Raw genomic sequence first — 20,055 nt, forward strand, 5'->3', positions numbered from 1 at the left:
ATAAATAATAATAAAAAGGCAAACACACCAACAGAATGGAAACAATGCAAACATCCACTGGTGAGTGGGAAATCAAGCTATGGTACATTCAACAAAATACACTAAAAAGCTACATTTATGATATACCTGGCAATGTGATGAAATCTTAAAAGACAATTTGCTGAGTAGGTATAAAATAGACCTATCTCAAAGTTTATTTATTTTATGATTCCAATGATTCCACTTTTAACAGCATTCACCTGTCAGTCTGTCTCTGTCCCTCCCTCCCTCCCTCTCGGTCTCTCTTTCTCTCAGGTCCAGGTCCAGGTCCATAGAGGAAGAGACAAGACGACAAGTTGCAGGAGTCAATTACCTGCATGTGGGTCCTGGGAATTGAACTCAGGCCATAGGATTGTCAGCAAGCCCTTTACTCACGAAACCATCTCACTGGCCCTGGCAACCCTCTTAAAATACCAACAGTAGGTTGATGAGCAAGTGGTGAACATGGAGTTACACTGTGGGATCTTTATTGCTCATAGACCACCAGCTGCCAAGCCGTAGAGATATTTTTCCTTTGGAATTACTTTTGAAATTTTTCCCTTTTTTTCCATTCCAGGTCTTTGATCATCTCAATTGCTGCAATGTATCCAAGCTTACTTTCTCTGCAAATTCCATTCACCTTACTCTTCCTCCAGGCTCATCTTTTTTGTTCTGTCTGTTATATGCCTCAGAAGAATTAATAGTTTCTTATTTTTGCAGTGCTTGAGATGGAGCCCAGGCACTGCCCACCACATGCTAGGGCCATACAGTTGCTGAGCCATAACTTGACAGTCCTCACCTTGTGGTCTGATAGCTTAAAGTAACTTCTCTACTAATGATACAAGTCATCTGGATGCATCCCTTCCAGTAAACACTTATTGCTCTTCTCTTTCCAATAGCAGTCTTTCTAAAACCATCTTCTCCAGGCTACTTGCTCAGTCCAGCTCAGCACATGGTGGAGTGCTGCAGCAGGGAACAGCTGCCCGTCTGACTGCCTAATCCAACCCGTCTCCTCAAGGACTCAAAGAACTAGTTCTTTCTTTTTCAGATCGCAGTGTACCTCATTAAAGTATTATATTTCTGAGCCTAACATGAAACTAGGTCTAAGTATTGGTCACAATTCATGTTCAATGAGGCACAGGCAAAGAATTTACTAGAAGTCTCTGAAAGATGTTCGTTGTCCAAGACACTGTTTCCTCTCCTTTCTGCCTGGAATACAGAGCTGATGATTTGCTTATTTGAGAAGAGCCAATTAATGCAGACTTCCTGGTCTTGGTACCCTCGAGTTGTTGGTCAGTATTAGCAAGCAGACTGGTTCACTGTAGCCCCTGTTGTGCATTTCTCCACACATTTGTAAAGCCTAGCTTAAGTTCAAGCTTACTTAGCCTCTGTCAGTTGTAGCTGGATGCTATCCACACACAAGCAAATCCCTTATATTTGCTGTATCCTTTATAGTCCAGCCCAAGTTTCAACCTCAAAGCACCAACTGAGGTCAGTCATAAAAACTCTACCACCTGTTAGAATATTCTGCACCAAAGGCATGGAGTATACAACCAGTATTTGACTGATCTCCCAGAGAGGAAATTTTTCTTTCAGTACATCAAGAGGAGTAGAGGTTGTGGGAGGTGCTCTACCTGGGCCAGTGGTAGTGAACATGTGACACAATTTTTGCATCATTTTTTTTTTCAGCGTAGCCCTTGGTGAGTTTATAATCTGAGGGAGGTTGGGGAAAGGATGTAGTGGAGATTTGAAAAATGAAGATCAGAAGAATCCTTGCTTCAGAGGGAAGAAAGTGAATTCATTAGCAAGGACTGGCTCTAGGAATGCCCCACTGAAATCTATGGTCATAACCTTGAAGTCAATCAATTTGATTTGATTGGTTGATATTTTCTAGTTAGCTTTAAATGCCTGGCAGCAGGCATTAAAAGAATGGTTGGGTTTAATAGAGTGGGCTTTGGAGCAAGTAGGGGAATGAGGAGAGAAAGGAAGCTGCGAATCAAGGGGTATGTGCAAGAGCGGTGACAGTAAGGAACGAAGCGCAAACTTCCAGTTCTGTGGAAAGCCAGCTATGCAAATGTTTGGCTGGGCACACAGGTGAAAGGATGGCTTACTAAAGCCAACACAGGAAAGAATGTTTTCCTGAAGCAGTCACAGGTGAAAGGATGTTTTGATATAGTAAACACGTGGAAGGACTTGTGATGAACAAGCATAAATATGGCAGGGGGAGAGGAGCACTGAGTATTGGTTTGGTTTGCTCAGCCTCGCTATTCTTCTCCAAGGACACACATGTATTGGTTTGCCTTACATAGCATTAACCATTGAGAGAAACTCTCCCAAGAACTGCTCATGGGATGCTCTGCAGCCCAGAGCTGTGCAGAAAGATGAGAGGTGCTGTGGGTGCCGATGACTGCAAGGTTAGAGGAACACGCTACGACTGAACGGTGTGGGGGAGGGCAGGAGAAAGAAAAGGTGACATCATCGATTAGTCGTGGTGGTAAACGAGGATGTCTTCCCCCTCCCTGAAAGCTCAGAGGTCAATGAATAAAATCAAGCTCTAATCTGAGGAAAACCTCATAGCAAAGGGCTAAGGGCACCATTCAGAAGAGAGGCACAGGAAAGCAGCGGGCTTAGCATGCAGCATGTTCTCTGTCAGGAGTTCCTGAATTTTAATCTTAATTTTCCTAAATTTATGATATCTTAAAAGGAAAATTACTCAAAACTTATTGGCAAAAAAAAAAAAAAAAAAAAAGTCTGGAACAGATTAAAAAGGAAATGATCTGCTAACAATTGTATTTCCCAAATCCAGGAAAGATTTATCTTTAAAACTGAGTTCCCTAGCCAACACAAACAGAGACAAACAGCATCTTACTGTTTACAGCTTCATTTAAACGGACAGCCCAGTGCTATGAAACAACAGCAGGCACTGTACTGCATAAGAGCCCAGTTTAAAGAACAAAATCAAGTTGGTTCTGCCTGGGTGATATTTAGAAAATAACTTCTGTAAAAATGAACTAACCAAAGCCAGTTCAGAGCTTAAGCAAAGAAACCCAAGTAGCTATGGGATAAGAACAAGAGATTTGCCGGGTGGTGGTGGTGCACGCCTTTAATCCCAGCACTTGGGAGGCAGAGGCAGGCGGATTTCTGAGTTTGAGGCCAGCCTGGTCTACAGAGTGAGTTCCAGGACAGCCAGGGCTACACAGGGAAACCATGTCTAGAAAAACCAAAAAAAAAAAAAAAAAAAAAAAAAAAAAAAAAAAAAAAAAAGAACAAGAGATTTCATAAAAACAGTCTTCAGAGTACAACATAATCAGTTGTACTAAGTTCTCCCTCATCACACAGTAGTCTGGATAATGAACTATCTTCGGAGCTATGCATGTAGAGAGAGGCAAGAAGACAACGTGGGTAAGTAGGTTCCCACTTCCTACCGCCCTCTGTTCTCCACCCTCTGAGACAGCCCAGCAGTTTGATTTCCTACATAAACTTTCTTTCTACCCACAGAGTAGTCTAGTTCAGTGGAACTGTGCCCTCACTTACAACTACCTCCTTTAACTCCAGCTCCAGAGAGCCCAATACCCCCTTCTGGCCTGTATATACCTCCCCTAATGCATATAAATTTAAAAAATAATAAAATAAATCTTAAGAAATATAGTAAGTAGTTTACAAATAATAATGAAATTAAAATGTCTTTATAAAATAGTGAGAAACATTTCCAAATAATATATGTATAAATTTGTCTGAGTGACAGTCTTGAATACCCTCTCACTAACCAAGAGAACACTGGTTAAGCAAAGGACTCTTGTGTTGACAAATCAAAATTTTAACTTACCATTTATGTTTATTGCTGGTAATACAATTGACATTTTTGGTCTTGTGGTCTTGTTATGGGTGGTAGCTGGTAATAGCAGGTGATCCTAAAATTAAAAAAAAATACCATTTTATACATCATGACGACAAGTTTACTTTAGGAACACTCCAGATTTATATTTTTTAGGGAGCCAATATTTTACTCAGGTCATGAAAATTAATTTTTTATATAAACTTGGCTTAGAAGAAATGAACTACAAATTATCTTAATAATATACATTTTCCAGAAGTGGGAACTGCCACTGTCAGACTATGGCAAGTTTGGTTTGTGTGTGTGTGTGTGTGTGTGTGTGTGTGTGTGTTTTGTTTGGTTTTTTTGAGTCAGGGTTTCTCTGTGTAGCTCTGGCTGTCCTGAAACTCACTCTGTAGATCAGGCTGGCCTCTAACTCAGAAATCCACCTGCCTCTGCCTCCCAAGTACTGGGATTAAAGGTGTGTGCCACCACTGCCCAACCTGTGGCAGTTTTTGAATACTCCTGTATTTTGATAACACTATATAACTAGGGCACCATAAAGAATATTGGTCAAGTTGTCAAGACAACTACATTGCTGCATGCAGTCATGCCACTACATAGGTGTATGATCAGGACAAGACTGCATCCTCTGTCCAGGTCTCAGTTTCCAGCCCTATAGAATGATGGGTAGATTATGATACAAGACACCAAAGTGGCTTCCAACTAAACAGTCATTTTCAAACGTAAAAGAGAGAATCTTTTTGTCCTCCAAAATGTAAAGTCTAAAGCAGGTCCAGAGCTCTAGGCCCTGCCTGCTTTGTGCCTTCCTTTAGGTAAATGCTACACTGTTAGGAATATCTGTGTCAAGAGCATACTAAAATGTGCTGGGGCATTCAAATTGCTATGCAAATATGAAGACCTAAGTTCGATATCAGAGTTCATGTACGTAAAGCCAGGTGTGGGGGGTGTGCTATAATCCCAGCACCAGGGAAGAGAGATAGAAGGTGTCCTGCATTCCACAGCTCACCAACATAGCCTAACTGGAGGGCTCCAGGCCAGTGAGAGGCCTTGTCCCAGGAACAATACCCGAGACTAGCCTCCTACCTTTGCCCACACACATATACCCACAAGCACATCTGCACATACACATACCCACAAAAAGCACACAGTTAAGGTAGAGAGTTTAAAGAACTCTGTTTTCTACATTTCTATAAAATGACAGACAACTTTTGATTACCTGTGAGTGACTCAAAGTATCTAGGCTGCCAGGTCTGCAGCCACACAGCCACTCAAAAATAAGCCAAAGGGAGGTGGGCTGCAAATAGTGAGGAGGTCGAGAGCTTTGGAAAATATAGACGCATTTGTAGACGGTCTAAAGCTGGTCATAAAGGACTTATGACTTTGATAGTCACTAGTATTGTCAACAACTCTTCCTAACAAACACATGCATACCCAGGGGTAAGGGCTCTGACAGCATTTCTCCTTACGGGAGCGCGTTAGGCTGAGCTAGACAGACCCTAAGTCGAACCTACTTGGTGCTGCTTTTTGTTGTTGTTCCTAGAGCTCACTGTCACTCATTCAACAAACTTGCTCTATAGACAAACTCCTCGAATGTCAGATGTGATGCAGCTGATTAATGAAGTTATCAGCAAAGCAAAGGAGAAACCTAGACCACAAACGCCAAGCTGTGGACGGGAGCAGAACTGTGCAGAGACACTCTGCTCACTGCTGCACTTCGTGGGATTCAGAGCCACAGTGCCATGAGAACACACTTTTCAATAATGGAGAGAAGAGTGAGGGTCTGAGAGGCTCCCAGCCCTGGAGAAAGAGGTTGTTTTCCTTTTCCTGTTTTGTTTAACTGCATTGTTAGACACAAAGATCACACATTTCTGAAAGCAAGATAATAAATTATATCCTAGAAGAAACACAATTTGCTCATCTTCCTGTTATGAAATTTATAAATAGTTTAGCTCCTATAATTAAAATAGTGTTTCATGGGCTCTAAATTGAATAACAAAGTAACCCTCAAACTGCAAGCCCCAAATTAAGGTTACTGTAAAAACAAACACACTTAGATCATATTGGTGATGGTTAGAGTCGGACTCAGATTTAATTATGAGTTTCCTTTGGAGATCTGAATGTTTCTAAACAGGACTTTTCAAATGTATTATCTCCTACATTTTGTAGCAGGAAGTAAAAAATTATACTATTGTTTATAAAAAGGAATCACATCATATTTATGCACATAATTAAAGTTAACCTGTTTTGTTTCTCATTAAAGACACGCAAACTGTGGGATCGCCATTCTTTGTTTAAGGGTCTACTAAGGAAATAAGTTGCCTCTACCTCCTGAAAGCTGGGCTCATAGGTGTCGCCTGGGCTTTTTGTTTTTCCCATTGCTAGGGACAGAATTTAGGGAGTCATACAAGATGGCGCCTATAACTTAAAATGCTTATTTTACTGATCAAAACTGAAGGGAGCCAAGCTAGTCTGTTACCAATTCTAACAGTATTTTGTATAAAAATGTTAATGGGGGCTGGAGAGATTGCTCAGTGGTTAAGAGCACTCACTGTTCTTCCAGAGATCCTGAGTTCAATTCCCAGCAACTACATGGTGGCTCACAACCATCTATAATGGGATCTGATGCCCTCTTCTGGTGTGTCTGAAGATAGCAACAATGTACTCACATACATAAAATATATAAATCTTTAAGAAAAAAATGTTATACATATAGTTAGGACTCTACAGTTGGTTTGTTAAACAGGTACCTTACTTCCTTTGGGGGAAAAATGGTCCTTAAATCAACAATGAACTTTGAATTATTTTCCTAAGTTCATATCACTCTCATTTAGATCATTAATCCTATTAGTTATAAATGTAGAAACCAGGAACCTCAATCAGTCAACAAGTGTTTATAGACTTCTACCACCCATTACAGAAAACATTTACTGAGCATGCTTACCTACCATATAGTCGGCACTACGCTATGGGGTGTTTTAAAGACGAGAAATTCAGGTGCACTGAGAGATGGATGGTGGGTTGGTTCCAATATGTGCTCTTTGGTTACTATAATTCTGGACTAGAAATAGAGCCTATGACACTTAATTGGGAAGAAAGCAGACTCATCGGCAGCCAGGTGAGGCAATGTAGTCTTGGTGAAAGCACTTCTTTGGAAGGACAACGATGGAAGGCTCACGTTCTCCTCCTGCCAGCTAGAAAGCAGCCATGGTGGTAGAGCCCACAGTGGGCTCTGCAATGGAGGCTGTACTAGAGGATTACAGAGCAATACAACAGGGCATAGGGAGCCTGGTGACTGCGAAACCATAGAAAGATCTTTAAAAGTTATGTGACAGAGATAACATTTGGATTTTCCTAGATCACTACTGCATTGGATTTTCTGTCAAAATCTAAAGCTAGGTATAATAACTAGCTACAGATCTGTTTGTGAATCAGTACTAAAGATATTTGGCCAACAGAAATTCAATAAAGGTTAGCACCACCAGGGTTAGCTTCATCAACTTTGTTTGAGACAGAGTATCTATCACTAAGTAGCCTTGGGTGGCCTAGAACTTGCTGTGTAGACCAGAATGGCCTTGAACTCACAGAGACTTATCTGCCTCCCAAGTGCTAAAATTAAAGATGTGTGCCACTATGTTTAACTGCACAGAAAAGCCATATTTATTATTCATATGTCTTGATAGGGACCCCCTCTCATTTTATCTAAATCCATATTAATGAACTAATGGAGGAATTTTAGCCTTGGAAAAGCCAAGGTATAATTTGATGGATTTTAACAAAGTTGTTTCATTCCTATTAGGTCAGTTAAAATAATCAACTACAACAAAAGTTTAGCTATTTAGAAATAAAAGGAATATTGCTCTAAAAATAAATACATCTCAACACTGCCATTCAAAATCTCGTTGCTTATTTTAAGACATTTTCAAATGGGCTTCTGAAATTCCTATATAGGGCTGATAAGCTACAGGATGTCTTCAGGGATGGACAAAAATTACAGCCAATGCTTTAGTACTCCTACTCCCATAGATTAGAGAGCATCAAAGTTCTTCACAGTGAGAACAAAGCATCAGCTTTTGTCAATATTGGCCATGATGCATGATCTAAGATAGCAGTTTGGTATATAGTCCTCGGATTCCCTCTCCCACGCACCTTGTTAGAGACAGTCCAAGCATGAAGACATGGTATAGCATTAAACGGCATTTCACCTTTTTAAAGAAGTGATGGCACATGCCTTTAATCCCAGCACTTGGGAGGCAGAGGCAGGCGGATTTCTGAGTTCGAGGCCAGCATGGTCTACAGAGTGAGTCCAGGACAGCCAGGGCTACACAGAGAAACCCTGTCTCAAAAAACAAACAAACTAACTAAAAAACAAACAAAAACAAAACAAAACAAAAGAAATGAAAGCATCAGAGACAGGTTGAGTAAAAGCATAAGGCATGTTCCTTAGCTGGAGTTCAGACAGTAGAGCTAACAAATGTTGGCTCTACATTTCCACCGAGTACACACTGACTTACTAAACCAATTGCTAATTAGGTTTTCTAATTGCTGACTTGTGAGTGTGGCTGCATATTCAATATTACATAAAACTGATAAACTAAGTAAAATAACACAGCTTGATAAAAGTAAGTAGATTAGCTTTATTTTTCTTATTGCAAAACTATAAATGGCACCAAAAACAATAAGTTTGCACCACACTGTTTAACAATCTGTAAGTTCTTATTATAATTAAAGTGATTATACATGGTAAATAGGAATTGTGGCATAAGGACTGTGAGTGTGATTTACGGAAGACAGACAACATGGGATTCTGAGGAGCAGATGTAGTCTTAAACACAGCGCTGACATTTACATCAAAAGCTGGCAAGTGAAATACTAAGAGTTGAATAAAATACATAGCCAGTTCATGTCATACTAGATGGGACAGCTTCTCCTATATGAGAAACTCTGGCTCAGTGTGGGGGTCTGTCTGTGATAGGAAGGAATACCTAGAATAGCTCCTCCCAGTGAGTGAGGATTCTCAGTCTGCAAAGGCTTCGAGTATTATAGCACCACGCAGCTCTCCTTCACTGGGATGGCCTGCTGTGAGTCAGAGGTTTGTGTATCAGGCCAACACTGACAACAATGAACTCTTAACATTTCATATTTGGCCTATATCCACTGAATTCTTGAGATGGCTTGTTTTTCAAATATAGAAACCAGATTGAAAGAAAGAAAAAAAACCAACATCCACCCTTATTCCAAAACCAGCTTTGAGTTTTCTCTAACTTCCATCTCTGGAAGCTTTAGTTTTCTACTGTCACAATGTATCTCTTCCTTTTCCCAACTGTCTTTCAAGCTGCCAAACCTCAAAGACAAAAGAGCCAGAGCAGCAGTCAGAAGGGGGCCTTTCAAAGTTACTACTTAAATCCACAACATTTGGAACTGATACTGTTTTCCTGTAGTTACACAAACTGTTGATTAGAAACCCAACGTGCCTACTCACTAAAGAAATAATTAGGAAATTTGAATTCATCAAAATATACAGACACACATTAATAAAATACCATGAAAACAAAAATTGCAAGAAAAAATTGGAGGTAGTAAAATTAAGTGGAATGCCATCATGTAAAGTCTATTAAATGATGTAGAGCGTCTCACCATATTAAAAACATAAGCAAATACATTACTCACTCCCAAATAGAAGCAGTTAGTAGAAACAGCTAAAATGAATGTGGTATTTGTGCCACTAATGTATGCAATAAAACTACAGACCAAACAATAGGAAAAATAAAGAATAAATCTGAACCACTAATATGTATCAGGGAGACAAAGAATAAATCAAAACCATTAGTGTACCACAGATGGCCCAAGAAGGAGCCAACATTTCTATTCTGACAAGAGGAAAAATTTGACATCTAATGCAGTCTTGACAGTTCTGGCAAGGTCACCATGAAAAATGAGTTTGAAATTCTAATAAGGTCAAACAAGTTTGCCTTGGGATATGAGTCTTGTATCAGACTCTGTAGAAAGCTCCCTGAATGTCATGAGGCTGTAGAGGCAACATGGCAGGATGGGAACAGAGCACAAAGAAGCAGTAGTCTAGCTAGCTGGCCTTCTCACCCTCCCTGTCTTATTCCCATCTTTGTTGGTTCCAGGAATCAAACCCAAGCCTTATGAATGTTAAGCATGTGGTCTACCACTGTGTGACACCCTGCTACCTGACTCTTTCATACCAGTGATTCTAGCTTCCTAGAAGGGGGGGAGAGAGAGAGACAGTGTGATGATTCCTGTTAATTGTCAGCTTGATAAAAACTAAAAATCACCCAGGAAATGGGGGCTCTAAACATAACTGGAGGGGTCACCTGACTACATTAATTGAAATGAGGACACAGCCTATTGTGGGTGGCACTATTCCCTAGGCAGAGGATCCTGATCCATATAAGAGTAGAGAAAGCAAGCTAAGCACTAACGTCCATGTATTTATTGCTCTCCTCTAATTGTGAATATGTCAACTGTTTCAAGTTCCTACTGCTATGACTTTCATGCCATGATGAACTGTCACCTGGATCAGTGAGCTAAAATGATTCCTTTCTTCTTGAAGTTGTTTATCACAACAGAAAAGAAACAAGACAATCCCACTTAACTTATGCCTATAGTAATTAGTCCTAGCATGACCTTTAGGGTCTGGGCATTCCCCTAACGGTGTCTATAGAAGCTAAGCATTTTCTAAGATAACCACCACCATCACCACCATTGCTACCGCAGCACCACAGTAGCTAGCATCAGCACCACCCTTGCCACATTATTTCCAAGGCAATTTTGATCTTGGTTTCACACAAATAGGACTATACAATGGCCCTAGAGTACACTCTATGAAAGACTTGTCTTCACAAATCAAACTACAAAATAAGGGAGAAAAAGTATATCTTTTAAATTTTAATGCCCTAAAAATTTAAACCGCAAACGCCAATAATTCTGTTTATCTCTTTTTGTAAGTTGGTTTTGTCAGGCCCTTTGGCTACCAGCGTAACCATGCTAACATCTGCTCACCCTAGAAAGGGAACACTGCTGCCAACAAGAAACTCACTTGTACTCGCATTACACAGATAAGGCCTCCCACCCTTAGAGGAAGGCTCCAGGTGCTTAATGGCCACTGAGAGAGGAAGAGCCAGTGTCTTCTTGGGACAAACTTCTGCAGAGGTTATTAGTCCCAAGTCCTAAAAGCATGAACAGACTAGCAATGGTAAATGAAGTCAGACGACTGTGTATGCATGCACATGTGCGTGTGCCTGTGCATGTGTGTATAATAGGACAAAGAAAGCATGGATTTGGAAGGAAGTAGTGGGGGCACAAAAGGAGTTGGGGAAAGGCCATGACTGATGTTGGTGAAGTGCTCACATATGAAAAACAGTTCGTCAACTTCTCAGGTGACTCTAGGCAGTGGCAAATTGACAATTCAAAAGTAACCACCAAAAAAAAGTCTCAAAGTCTGCTCAGCTTTGATATTCCTTTCTACATCTAGAACAATTCTATTACAATATAAATCAAAATGACTTCCAATCTGAGTAAAGTCAGAAATTTACCTCAGTGGCCGTGAAGTTGCACCTACTTTTCCGGCATATTACTCTCTGGTTCTCCGCACTCTGGCAGCAGCAGTGCCTTTTCTGTTCTTTACTGTGTGTATTCTTCCTTTCAGGCCTCTGATTTTCTACATATCCTAGAATACTCTTTTTTAAAACATATGCATTGTCCATACACCCTCACCTTCTTCAGCGCATGAACATTTCTCCTTGACTCTTTCTTGCCCAAGGGAGCTAAACACATGCTCCTATCAGACACACTGCCGTGGGCTTCCCCGCTGTACTAATCTCCAGAGTAACAGAATCTACTGCAGTCTTCCCTCAGACCTTTCAATGAGTGTCAAACCAGTCACAACAATTTACAAACGGTTAGTGATAATAAGATGGCGAAGGTGAAAATTGCCTGACCCTAGGAAGTGGCACTGACAGACTAGCAGTCACTGTAGTCACCACTGCTGTGCCTCACAGGTAAGATGATCTAATGCATCCATCAACAACTAAAGCATTCACAGACAACAGCCATTAAGAACAGCCTTGTTGAAACGCTAATGAACCCACTGGGTCGCTCCCCACCTCCCTCTCAGAAGTAGAAGGAGGTTAGTTGGGAAGAAAAGATTAGCCAGAGAGGGACAGGGACAAGGACAGTATTGAGGGTTGAATACAATGGAAAATGCAGGTACACAAGTTAGAACAAACCCATTATTATATATAATTAATATATACTAGTAAAAATTAAGAAACTGTCAAAAATATGAAGTAGCAACCATCTGTGGTGGGACGGGAAGCCCTGGGAGCTCAATGGTCAGCCAGTCTGGCAGCAGAAATAATGAGACTCTGTCTCAACAAGATGGAGGGCAAGAACTAACTCCCCAAAGTTAACTTGTGAACTTCACACATACAGTGACAAAGGTGTATACACACACACACACACACACATACACACACACACACTCACACACACACACACAAAACGCACACGCTCGCAAGTAAATAAAACTTAGGTTTCCTTACATAAGCAAATTTGACGGCTCATTTTTTTTTCATGAATAAATATTTACTGGGTACTATCTTATCATACATTTTAAAGTCTATAAAAATGAAAAACAAGCTGACAGAAACATATTAGGAGTTGAACAGAATAGCTATCTCCATGTTAAGTTAGAAAAAATAATGAACATTTATAAAAATAAAATAAATCAAAACTACTACTACTACTGTGGAAACTTTTTTAGTCTCCACAGGCCTTACATGCATGCACTGTGCACACACCTACACTGGCTCACACACATACACATAAATTATAAAACAAAAATCTTTAAAATGTATTCTTCTAATTGTGTCTCCTAGTAGTCATTAGCTGAATAGTCCTCAGATGTCAAACATTTATTTAAACTTATTTAGTGTATTTAGTAGTCATTTTCATTTATAGTTTATTGATCACTCCTATTTCTAATCTAGCTAGTACCCTCAGAGCTCCCAGGGACTAAACTACTAACCATGGAGTACACATAGTGGGACTCATAGCCCCAGCTACGTATGTGGCAGAGGATGGCCTAGTCGGTCATTGGTGAGAGGAGAGGCCCTTGGCCCTGTGAAGGTTCTCTTCCCCAGTGTAGGGGAATGTCAGGGCCAGTAAGCAGGAGAGGGTGGGGTGGTGAGGGGGAAGGGAACAGGGGTTTGTTCTTGTTGTTGGTTTTTGTTTTTTGTTTGGAGGGGAAACTGGGAAAAGAGATATCGTATGACATGTAAATAAAGAAAATATCTAATAAAAAAGAGGAACAACAACAACAAAAAAAAAGAAATTAGACAAGAGGCTTGGAGAAATGCCCAGCAGTTAAAAGTACACTCCACTTACAAAAGACACAGAGTCTATTCCAAATACACACATCCCACAGATACCTGTAACTCTAGTCTTAGGGTATTGACCCTATACTTTGGCCTAAGCAGGTACTGAACATATGTAGTTCATGTATGTGTGTGTGTGTATGTGCACACGCACATATAAGACAGCTCATTTTCAAAAGCACAGATCCAAATGCAGTAGAACACAAAGCCCTTGACTCCTGTTGGAGATCTATCTGTTACCCACCAATGAAACTCTGCTAAAGCCATCCCAAGCAAACTAAAATTTGATAAGAAAATTCCTAACAGCCAAGCTTGCATGTAAGGCACGAGCCGGAGAGGCTTTAAAATAAATAAGATGTAAAGCGCGGAGATGCGCCCGCACATGGTTTTGTTGAGAAAAAGACAAACACTGAGGACAGGGAAAGATAATACCTGATGACATGTAAGCCTTTATAACCCCTTCCCCGGTTACTCAGATAATGAGAAAGGCAGGAAGGACCATGAACTCCGGGTTATAAAGATTGTTCTTTGCCCTAGTCAGCTTACCTGCCATTTGGGACTGATGCCTGACTGTGCAAAAATCATAAAATAAAAGCCTCGTTTTCACTAAGTCAACAGTGCTCTTACTAGGAAGTGAGGACCTTTGTTTCTCATATATAAGAGAAGACATGATGCTTGCTTTTCTAAGTCTGCCTCATTTCACTTAACATGATCTCTAGTTCGACCCATTTTCTTGGCTGAAAGACAGTCTATTGTGTACATGTATACCACAGTGTCTTCATCCTTTCATATACTGACAGGTACCTACACTGGCCTTAGTGGCCTTATATTCTTCCTGTCCATTTTTAATTGGTTGCCTTTTTAATTATTGAATTGTAAGATTTCTTTGGACAGTCTGGGTGCACGTCTCTTAGGATATATTATTGGTTTGCGAGTGGTTTCTACACTGGTAAGCTGTTTTATATCTTTATTGACAGCATTCTTTTCTCAAAACAGATTTTACTTCTGACAAAGTTCCACTTCATGTTTTCCACCCTTTTGCTTGTGCTTTGGTGTTCTAAGGAACGTTTGCTTCAGTTAGCTTTTTGAGAGTGAATTAATTATTATGCATTCCTTCCATAACTCAGGAGTGATACAGTCTCTCTGCATCTGACATTCTGTTTTACCAGCTTTACTTTTTAATTAATCATTAGGATGTTGTTGATGTGTCTACTCTTATTTTCAAACTTCTAGAACAATTCAGACCTATTTATTTCTCTTGCTGTTTCTGCCCTCTACCCCTAGGCTTAGGTAAGATGAACTGGTCTGTTTTTATGTCCCCACAATCTCCTATACCTATCAGAGTTAAATCAGTTGACATGTTACACTTCATGTTTATATGTCCATTTCTACTTTATTGACTTTTAAGATTCATTTACAGAGACAATGTGAGTTGTCAGTGATTAAAGAGTGAGAATATTTTGGCCAAGAACTGTATAAGGAACAGCTGACTTCCCCCAACTTCATGTCATAGGATTTTCTTACATCCTGATACGACTTAATAAAAAAAAGACTAATAACTACCCTGGTCAGCTTGTGGCTCCCCAGTCACCATGGTCATGACTCACATCCTTAGGAAAGTTTTTGAAACCTTCACAATCTTGTTTACAATTAAATGAGGATTTAATTGTATTTCCCAACAGAAACAAGTATTGCTGATCAATATTTACAGCCTGATGTGGTTCACTAGGAATTAAAAAAAATTAGGGCAGATGTACAAAGATGGCTTCTAGGTGAAAAAAATGTTGGAAGTAATAAAATGATCAAAACTTGTCACTATTTAGAGACAAGGATGGCCTGAATCTCACTATGTAGACTAGGCTGTCCTCAAATTCAGAGATCCACCTGCTCTGCCTCTCCAGTGTTGGGATGCACTAGAAAAGGCGTGCACCACTAATGTCCAGCCACATCTTTTAAAAACAGTAAATGGACCTTCTTTTTTCCTTGTTAAAAAAGTCCTTTTTTTGTTTGTTTGTTTTCTTAAGACAGGGTTTCTCCGTGTAGCCCTGGCTGTCCTGGAACTCACTCTGTAGACCAGGCTGGCCTCAAACTCAGAAATCCGCCTGCCTCTGCCACCCAAGTACTGGGATTAAAGGTGTATGCCACCACCACCCGGCTGTTAAAGAAAGTCTTAAGTCAACAGAACATGAAGTAGACACATTTCAAGAAGCTTATTATTTGAAAACTGAGAAAACTCAATTTTCAAAATTTTCCCAAATTATGGCAAATTTATTTAAAATTTTATCTGAAATTATGGAAAAACCAAAACATACATCAGATAGGCTAAAGGAGAATGTTTCAAGTGTCCAATTAGGAAATATGTTCTTCATCAGAAACAGTAACACACAAAGGACAACTGAGAATCAGACTAATTCGAAATCATTTGCCTTCCTCATTAGAGCTCAGATGTTTCACAGATGTCTCTGAAGAACAGGTACAAATATTTTAACATAGTGTCCCATGCAGAAAGACTTTTAAGACAGTGTGTGGAGAGTCCATGGCAGAGTTGACTCTCTGTTGCTAGCCCTCCACAGGGCTGCTCTGAACCATCAACTAATGCTGATGCACTAGAAGAAATGTGTTGTGAATCTGCACTGGATTGAAAGTCACACAGTGTTCCTTATCAACAGAGACTGAACAGATGGCAGCCTCTTAGAAAGGTGTTAGACAAAGATAGTATTGTTCTAAGGGGGTTGGCGGGTAGCTAACTGTGCGCAAAGTTTTGGATCATCACTTTTAAAACAAGTTAAATCTTTTAGTGGGAATATGATCATTAGTTCACTCTTTAGACGGATCCAATGCTTGTGTTCTCTGGCATTCATAGAAGTCATCGAAAGACTTCACCCACCAACAAGGAACCAAAAAAAATATATAAAGGACGTAAAATAATAAGCAATGAACATATAAGAAAGTAAAAAGAAATTCCCAGCACAGGGAAAACAAAGAAACGAACCAGCATTCCAGGCATAGGAACTTATTGCAAAATTAAATAAAGATAAAAGTATGTGACACTGGGGAGGAAAATAACCTTCGTTTCTCAGAACTTACAAACCACACACACACACACACACACACACACACACACACACACACACACGCACACACACACGCACACGCGCACACACGCACGCACACACACACACGCACACGCGCACACACGCACACATGCATGCACGCATGAAGCTCCTAAAGTTCCAAGCTTCCAGACTTGAAAGGTAAAGACAGGATCTGTAGAGAGAGCTGGCTAGGGGGATACTGGTGAGCCCTGGGTTTAGTTGAGAGACCCTGCCTTAATGAGAAGAAAAGGCACTACCCATTGGTCATTCATATAAATCAGATGCTGTTAAGATCATATAGCTATATATGTACTACATATTATATATTATGTTATATATGTGTATTATGTTACATATTGTATACTATATATAATATATATGCTAACCACAGTAGAATAGATTAAAGATTGACTCATAATAGTTTCTACTATTCCTGACTTGAAATGTAAAAGAATAATTACTAATATATAAGAATATGTATCTATTGACTATAACTATTTTGATTAACATGTTAAGGTTGTTCAGACAAATTCTTATTATAGTTCTGTTGCTAATATTGAAATTATTCTTTTTATTTATTTTTATTTATTTACTTATAATCATTCTCAGATCTTAATTCCTTTAGTCTTCCCATTTGGGATTAGGAAGATGACTCATTGGTTAAAGCACCGTGAGGACTTGAGCTCAGATCTCCAGAAGCCATATAAATGGCAGGTGAGCGTTTGTGTGCCCTCTGCCTCTGTGCCTCCTGAGATGTAGCATCTGAATGTGCATCTGTAGCCTTCACAGTAAGAAGATGAACAGTGCTTCCCTGTGAGCTACACCAAGAACATTCCTCCACACCCAAACTCTCAGATCTCGATGTCATACCGAGAATTTTCTTAACGGTCTGCTATTACATTTTAAAAATCATTAAGTACGATAGAAATTACATGATAATTCTATGCACAGTGTCACAGCATGAAGAGACCTAAGAGATCAGTAGGTCCCACACCCAGGAGGTAAAAAGACTCAGCTGGGATTTAGATCCAACTGTGGTGGCCATACTTCTACGCCATTATACTGACATCCTCCAGACCAAAAGCAATGCTTTAAAAATGACTACAGAAAATGACAGTAAGACCATACAAGTAGAAAGTACTCTTGCCTCGTGCAATGATCTAACTATTAGCACTGGACGCTGCCCACTACTTGGGTAGATTCTGGAATTTCTCTTGATAAAAGAAAATCACATCCAGCAATAAGGAACCATATCTTTTCTTTATTATTACTACCTATCAAATTTTACTTGAATTTAACACAAAATTTCTGCTTCATTTTTTGGGTTAGCAAGATACATCATTCTTTACAGAACTCTACACAATGTACTATTCAGATGCTAAATGGAATGGGAAAACAACAGAGAGAGAGAGAGAGAGAGAGAGAGTAGAGTTTAGCACTGAGTACAGTAACATTAGGATTTTTTTTAAAGCATCTCTCTATGACCCTCAGGACTGGCTTGCTGTAGTCAGGCCGACTTCAGACTCTCAATCTTTCTGCCTTGGTTTACCCAGTACTGGGAGAACAGGACATGCCCAGTCAAACATACTTTTTAACAAGCTATCATAATTTACTGTGCTAGTCAAAATATCTAGCTTCATTTCTCTCTAGTACTCTTAATCTTTGATCTGAAATTATAAATAGAAATTACATTCCTAAGTAAGCACTTTATTCTTCCTAATACATAAACTAATGTCAACTTATGAGATGACCATTTAAAAGAAAAGATTACGTTTCATTTACTTGCTTATTAAAAATATTAACTGCCAGCTCAACATGCCGGCAAGAATGGCTCAGGGGCCTCTTCTCATATAACCTACTCATTATTTGTTAGAAGCTAATACTACTCAGAGAGCAATCTTACAGTCCATTGAGTTCTTCAGTTCCAGATGGTGCCCCTAAAAGAAAAACTGGAGGACGCTGTGGAATACACACATTCAGTAACTCTGCGCCTGTCCGAAAGTGGGCCTTCTAGGTAAAGAGCAGAGAAAAAGCTCCACTCTGCAGGTGGAGAAATGAGATGGTAGACGCCACATTCACATTCCTCTATTTAGCTGTTTAAAGTTTATGAAATATTTCTCAACCAGAATATCTTTACGTTTATTAGCAAATACGACTATTTTAAAGATTTCTTTATATATTTAACAAGCTACCTTTTCATATTTAAGAAACTACTTGGCTTTTTACATACAGAAAACCGGAGGGACAAATGAAGCATTATAGACCTGACTACAGATAAGCTGCCAGAGCACCAGTGGAGAACGATGGAGGCTGCTAATGGGGTGAGAGCACTGTTTTCAATGGACTTGGAGGACATTAGCACTCACGATGCAGATGTTGGGAATAACTTCAGCTGCTGCAGGGTGAGCCACTGACTGAAATCATGGGAACCACGAAGGAGAACTGGCTGGGCACTTTCAAGCATTGACAGTACAGCAATATGAGAAACGCTTAATTGGAAGACAGAAAATAACAGAAAACAATTGATTTTTAATTTTTAATCTCTCAACATTGCTACATATTCCTTGTGTACACTCATCCATACATGGATGTGCTCAGCTGTAACAGTTGCAGTATTACAGACAATGAGAGAATCAACTATCTTGGCTTTGAGTCACTTTTCCTTTAATTCAACTTAATTCCAAACACTTTCAGTGCTTTTCTGCTTCCTGACTAAGATCAAGTATGATGTGTGTACAACACTAGAATAAATAAAAAGGTGAATTAAAAACCCTCTCTTTAGAGGCTGGAGAGATGACTCAGGAGTTATTAAGAACACTGACTGCTCTTCCAGGGGTCCTTAAATTCAATTCCCAGCAACCACATGGTGGCTCTGAAGACAGCTACAGTGTACTCATGTACATAAAATAAGTACATAAATAAGTTTTTTTTTAATTTAAGCTTTTTAAAACCCCTCTTCTCTACCAAAGTATATAAATATAATAAAGAAGAGAGTAGTGAATACCTCATGACAATGCAGGGATTCAGTGGCACCGCAGGGATGCCACTGCGTATTCCAAGAAGCACTTAGAAGAACCTGACTTGCCTTCCAGCACTCTCATCAACAGAGGTGCACATCTTTTGTCTAGCTAAAAACACAGTAATTCAAATTTCTAAACATGAAATCCAATCTACCTCCTATCTTACTTCTAAAGTGTATGCAACATCCCTAAACCAACGGTACAGAACACTAATACTTTAGATTCTTTCCCAAAGCCCAAAGAAGATACAGTATTTCTGAGATATGCTTTAGGGGCATTCTGGCCACCATTGCTTTAGGCATTCTTAGTCCCAAAACAAAGCTGGCTTTTGAGAAGGCCTGGTCACAAAGTTTAAGTCTCTCTCTGAATGGCTTTCACTGAAGTGTACATTATGACCTAGATAATAAACTAATAAAAATACTTACTAAAGAAAACTTCACACTTAACAAAGTATCTTACGCCCATGATAGCCTGCTATAGGAAGTCTGAACTCAACTGAAAGGACCATCTTGGCTACCTCAGACATCTTCATTCTAGAGCTATCATGTTTAAAAACAAGTTGGGAGTATAACCAATCAATGTCTGATTTCACTTAAGGCCCACTGCACGAGACAGAACCCAATATAGCTTAGGTGAGAACCAGAGACTAGATAGTCTGAAGACCTAGGGTAAAACCAAACACT

General features: G+C 39.7%; 1 protein-coding gene and 1 long non-coding RNA gene across 4 annotated transcripts in view; one reads left to right on the plus strand and one right to left on the minus strand.

Annotated features, from left to right (window-relative positions):
- Positions 1-18,986, plus strand: part of LOC116103248 — a 31,118-nt gene extending 12,132 nt beyond the window's left edge. Inside the window, exons 2-4 of the long non-coding RNA XR_004123440.1 lie at positions 5,434-5,665; positions 16,978-17,066; positions 18,585-18,986. This is a non-coding gene — a long non-coding RNA (uncharacterized LOC116103248). The remainder of the gene's footprint in view (positions 1-5,433; positions 5,666-16,977; positions 17,067-18,584) is intronic.
- Atf6 (activating transcription factor 6) overlaps positions 1-20,055 on the minus strand; it is a 159,810-nt gene that overhangs the window by 41,509 nt on the left and 98,246 nt on the right. For all 3 annotated transcript variants that reach the window (XM_031388936.1, XM_031388925.1, XM_031388913.1), the window contains exon 16: positions 3,845-3,929. In XM_031388936.1, the coding sequence (XP_031244796.1) occupies positions 3,845-3,929 (85 nt within the window). The remainder of the gene's footprint in view (positions 1-3,844; positions 3,930-20,055) is intronic.

Source organism: Mastomys coucha, unplaced genomic scaffold (assembly GCF_008632895.1).
Source record: "Mastomys coucha isolate ucsf_1 unplaced genomic scaffold, UCSF_Mcou_1 pScaffold1, whole genome shotgun sequence".
In the NCBI taxonomy this organism is placed as follows: domain Eukaryota; kingdom Metazoa; phylum Chordata; class Mammalia; order Rodentia; family Muridae; genus Mastomys; species Mastomys coucha.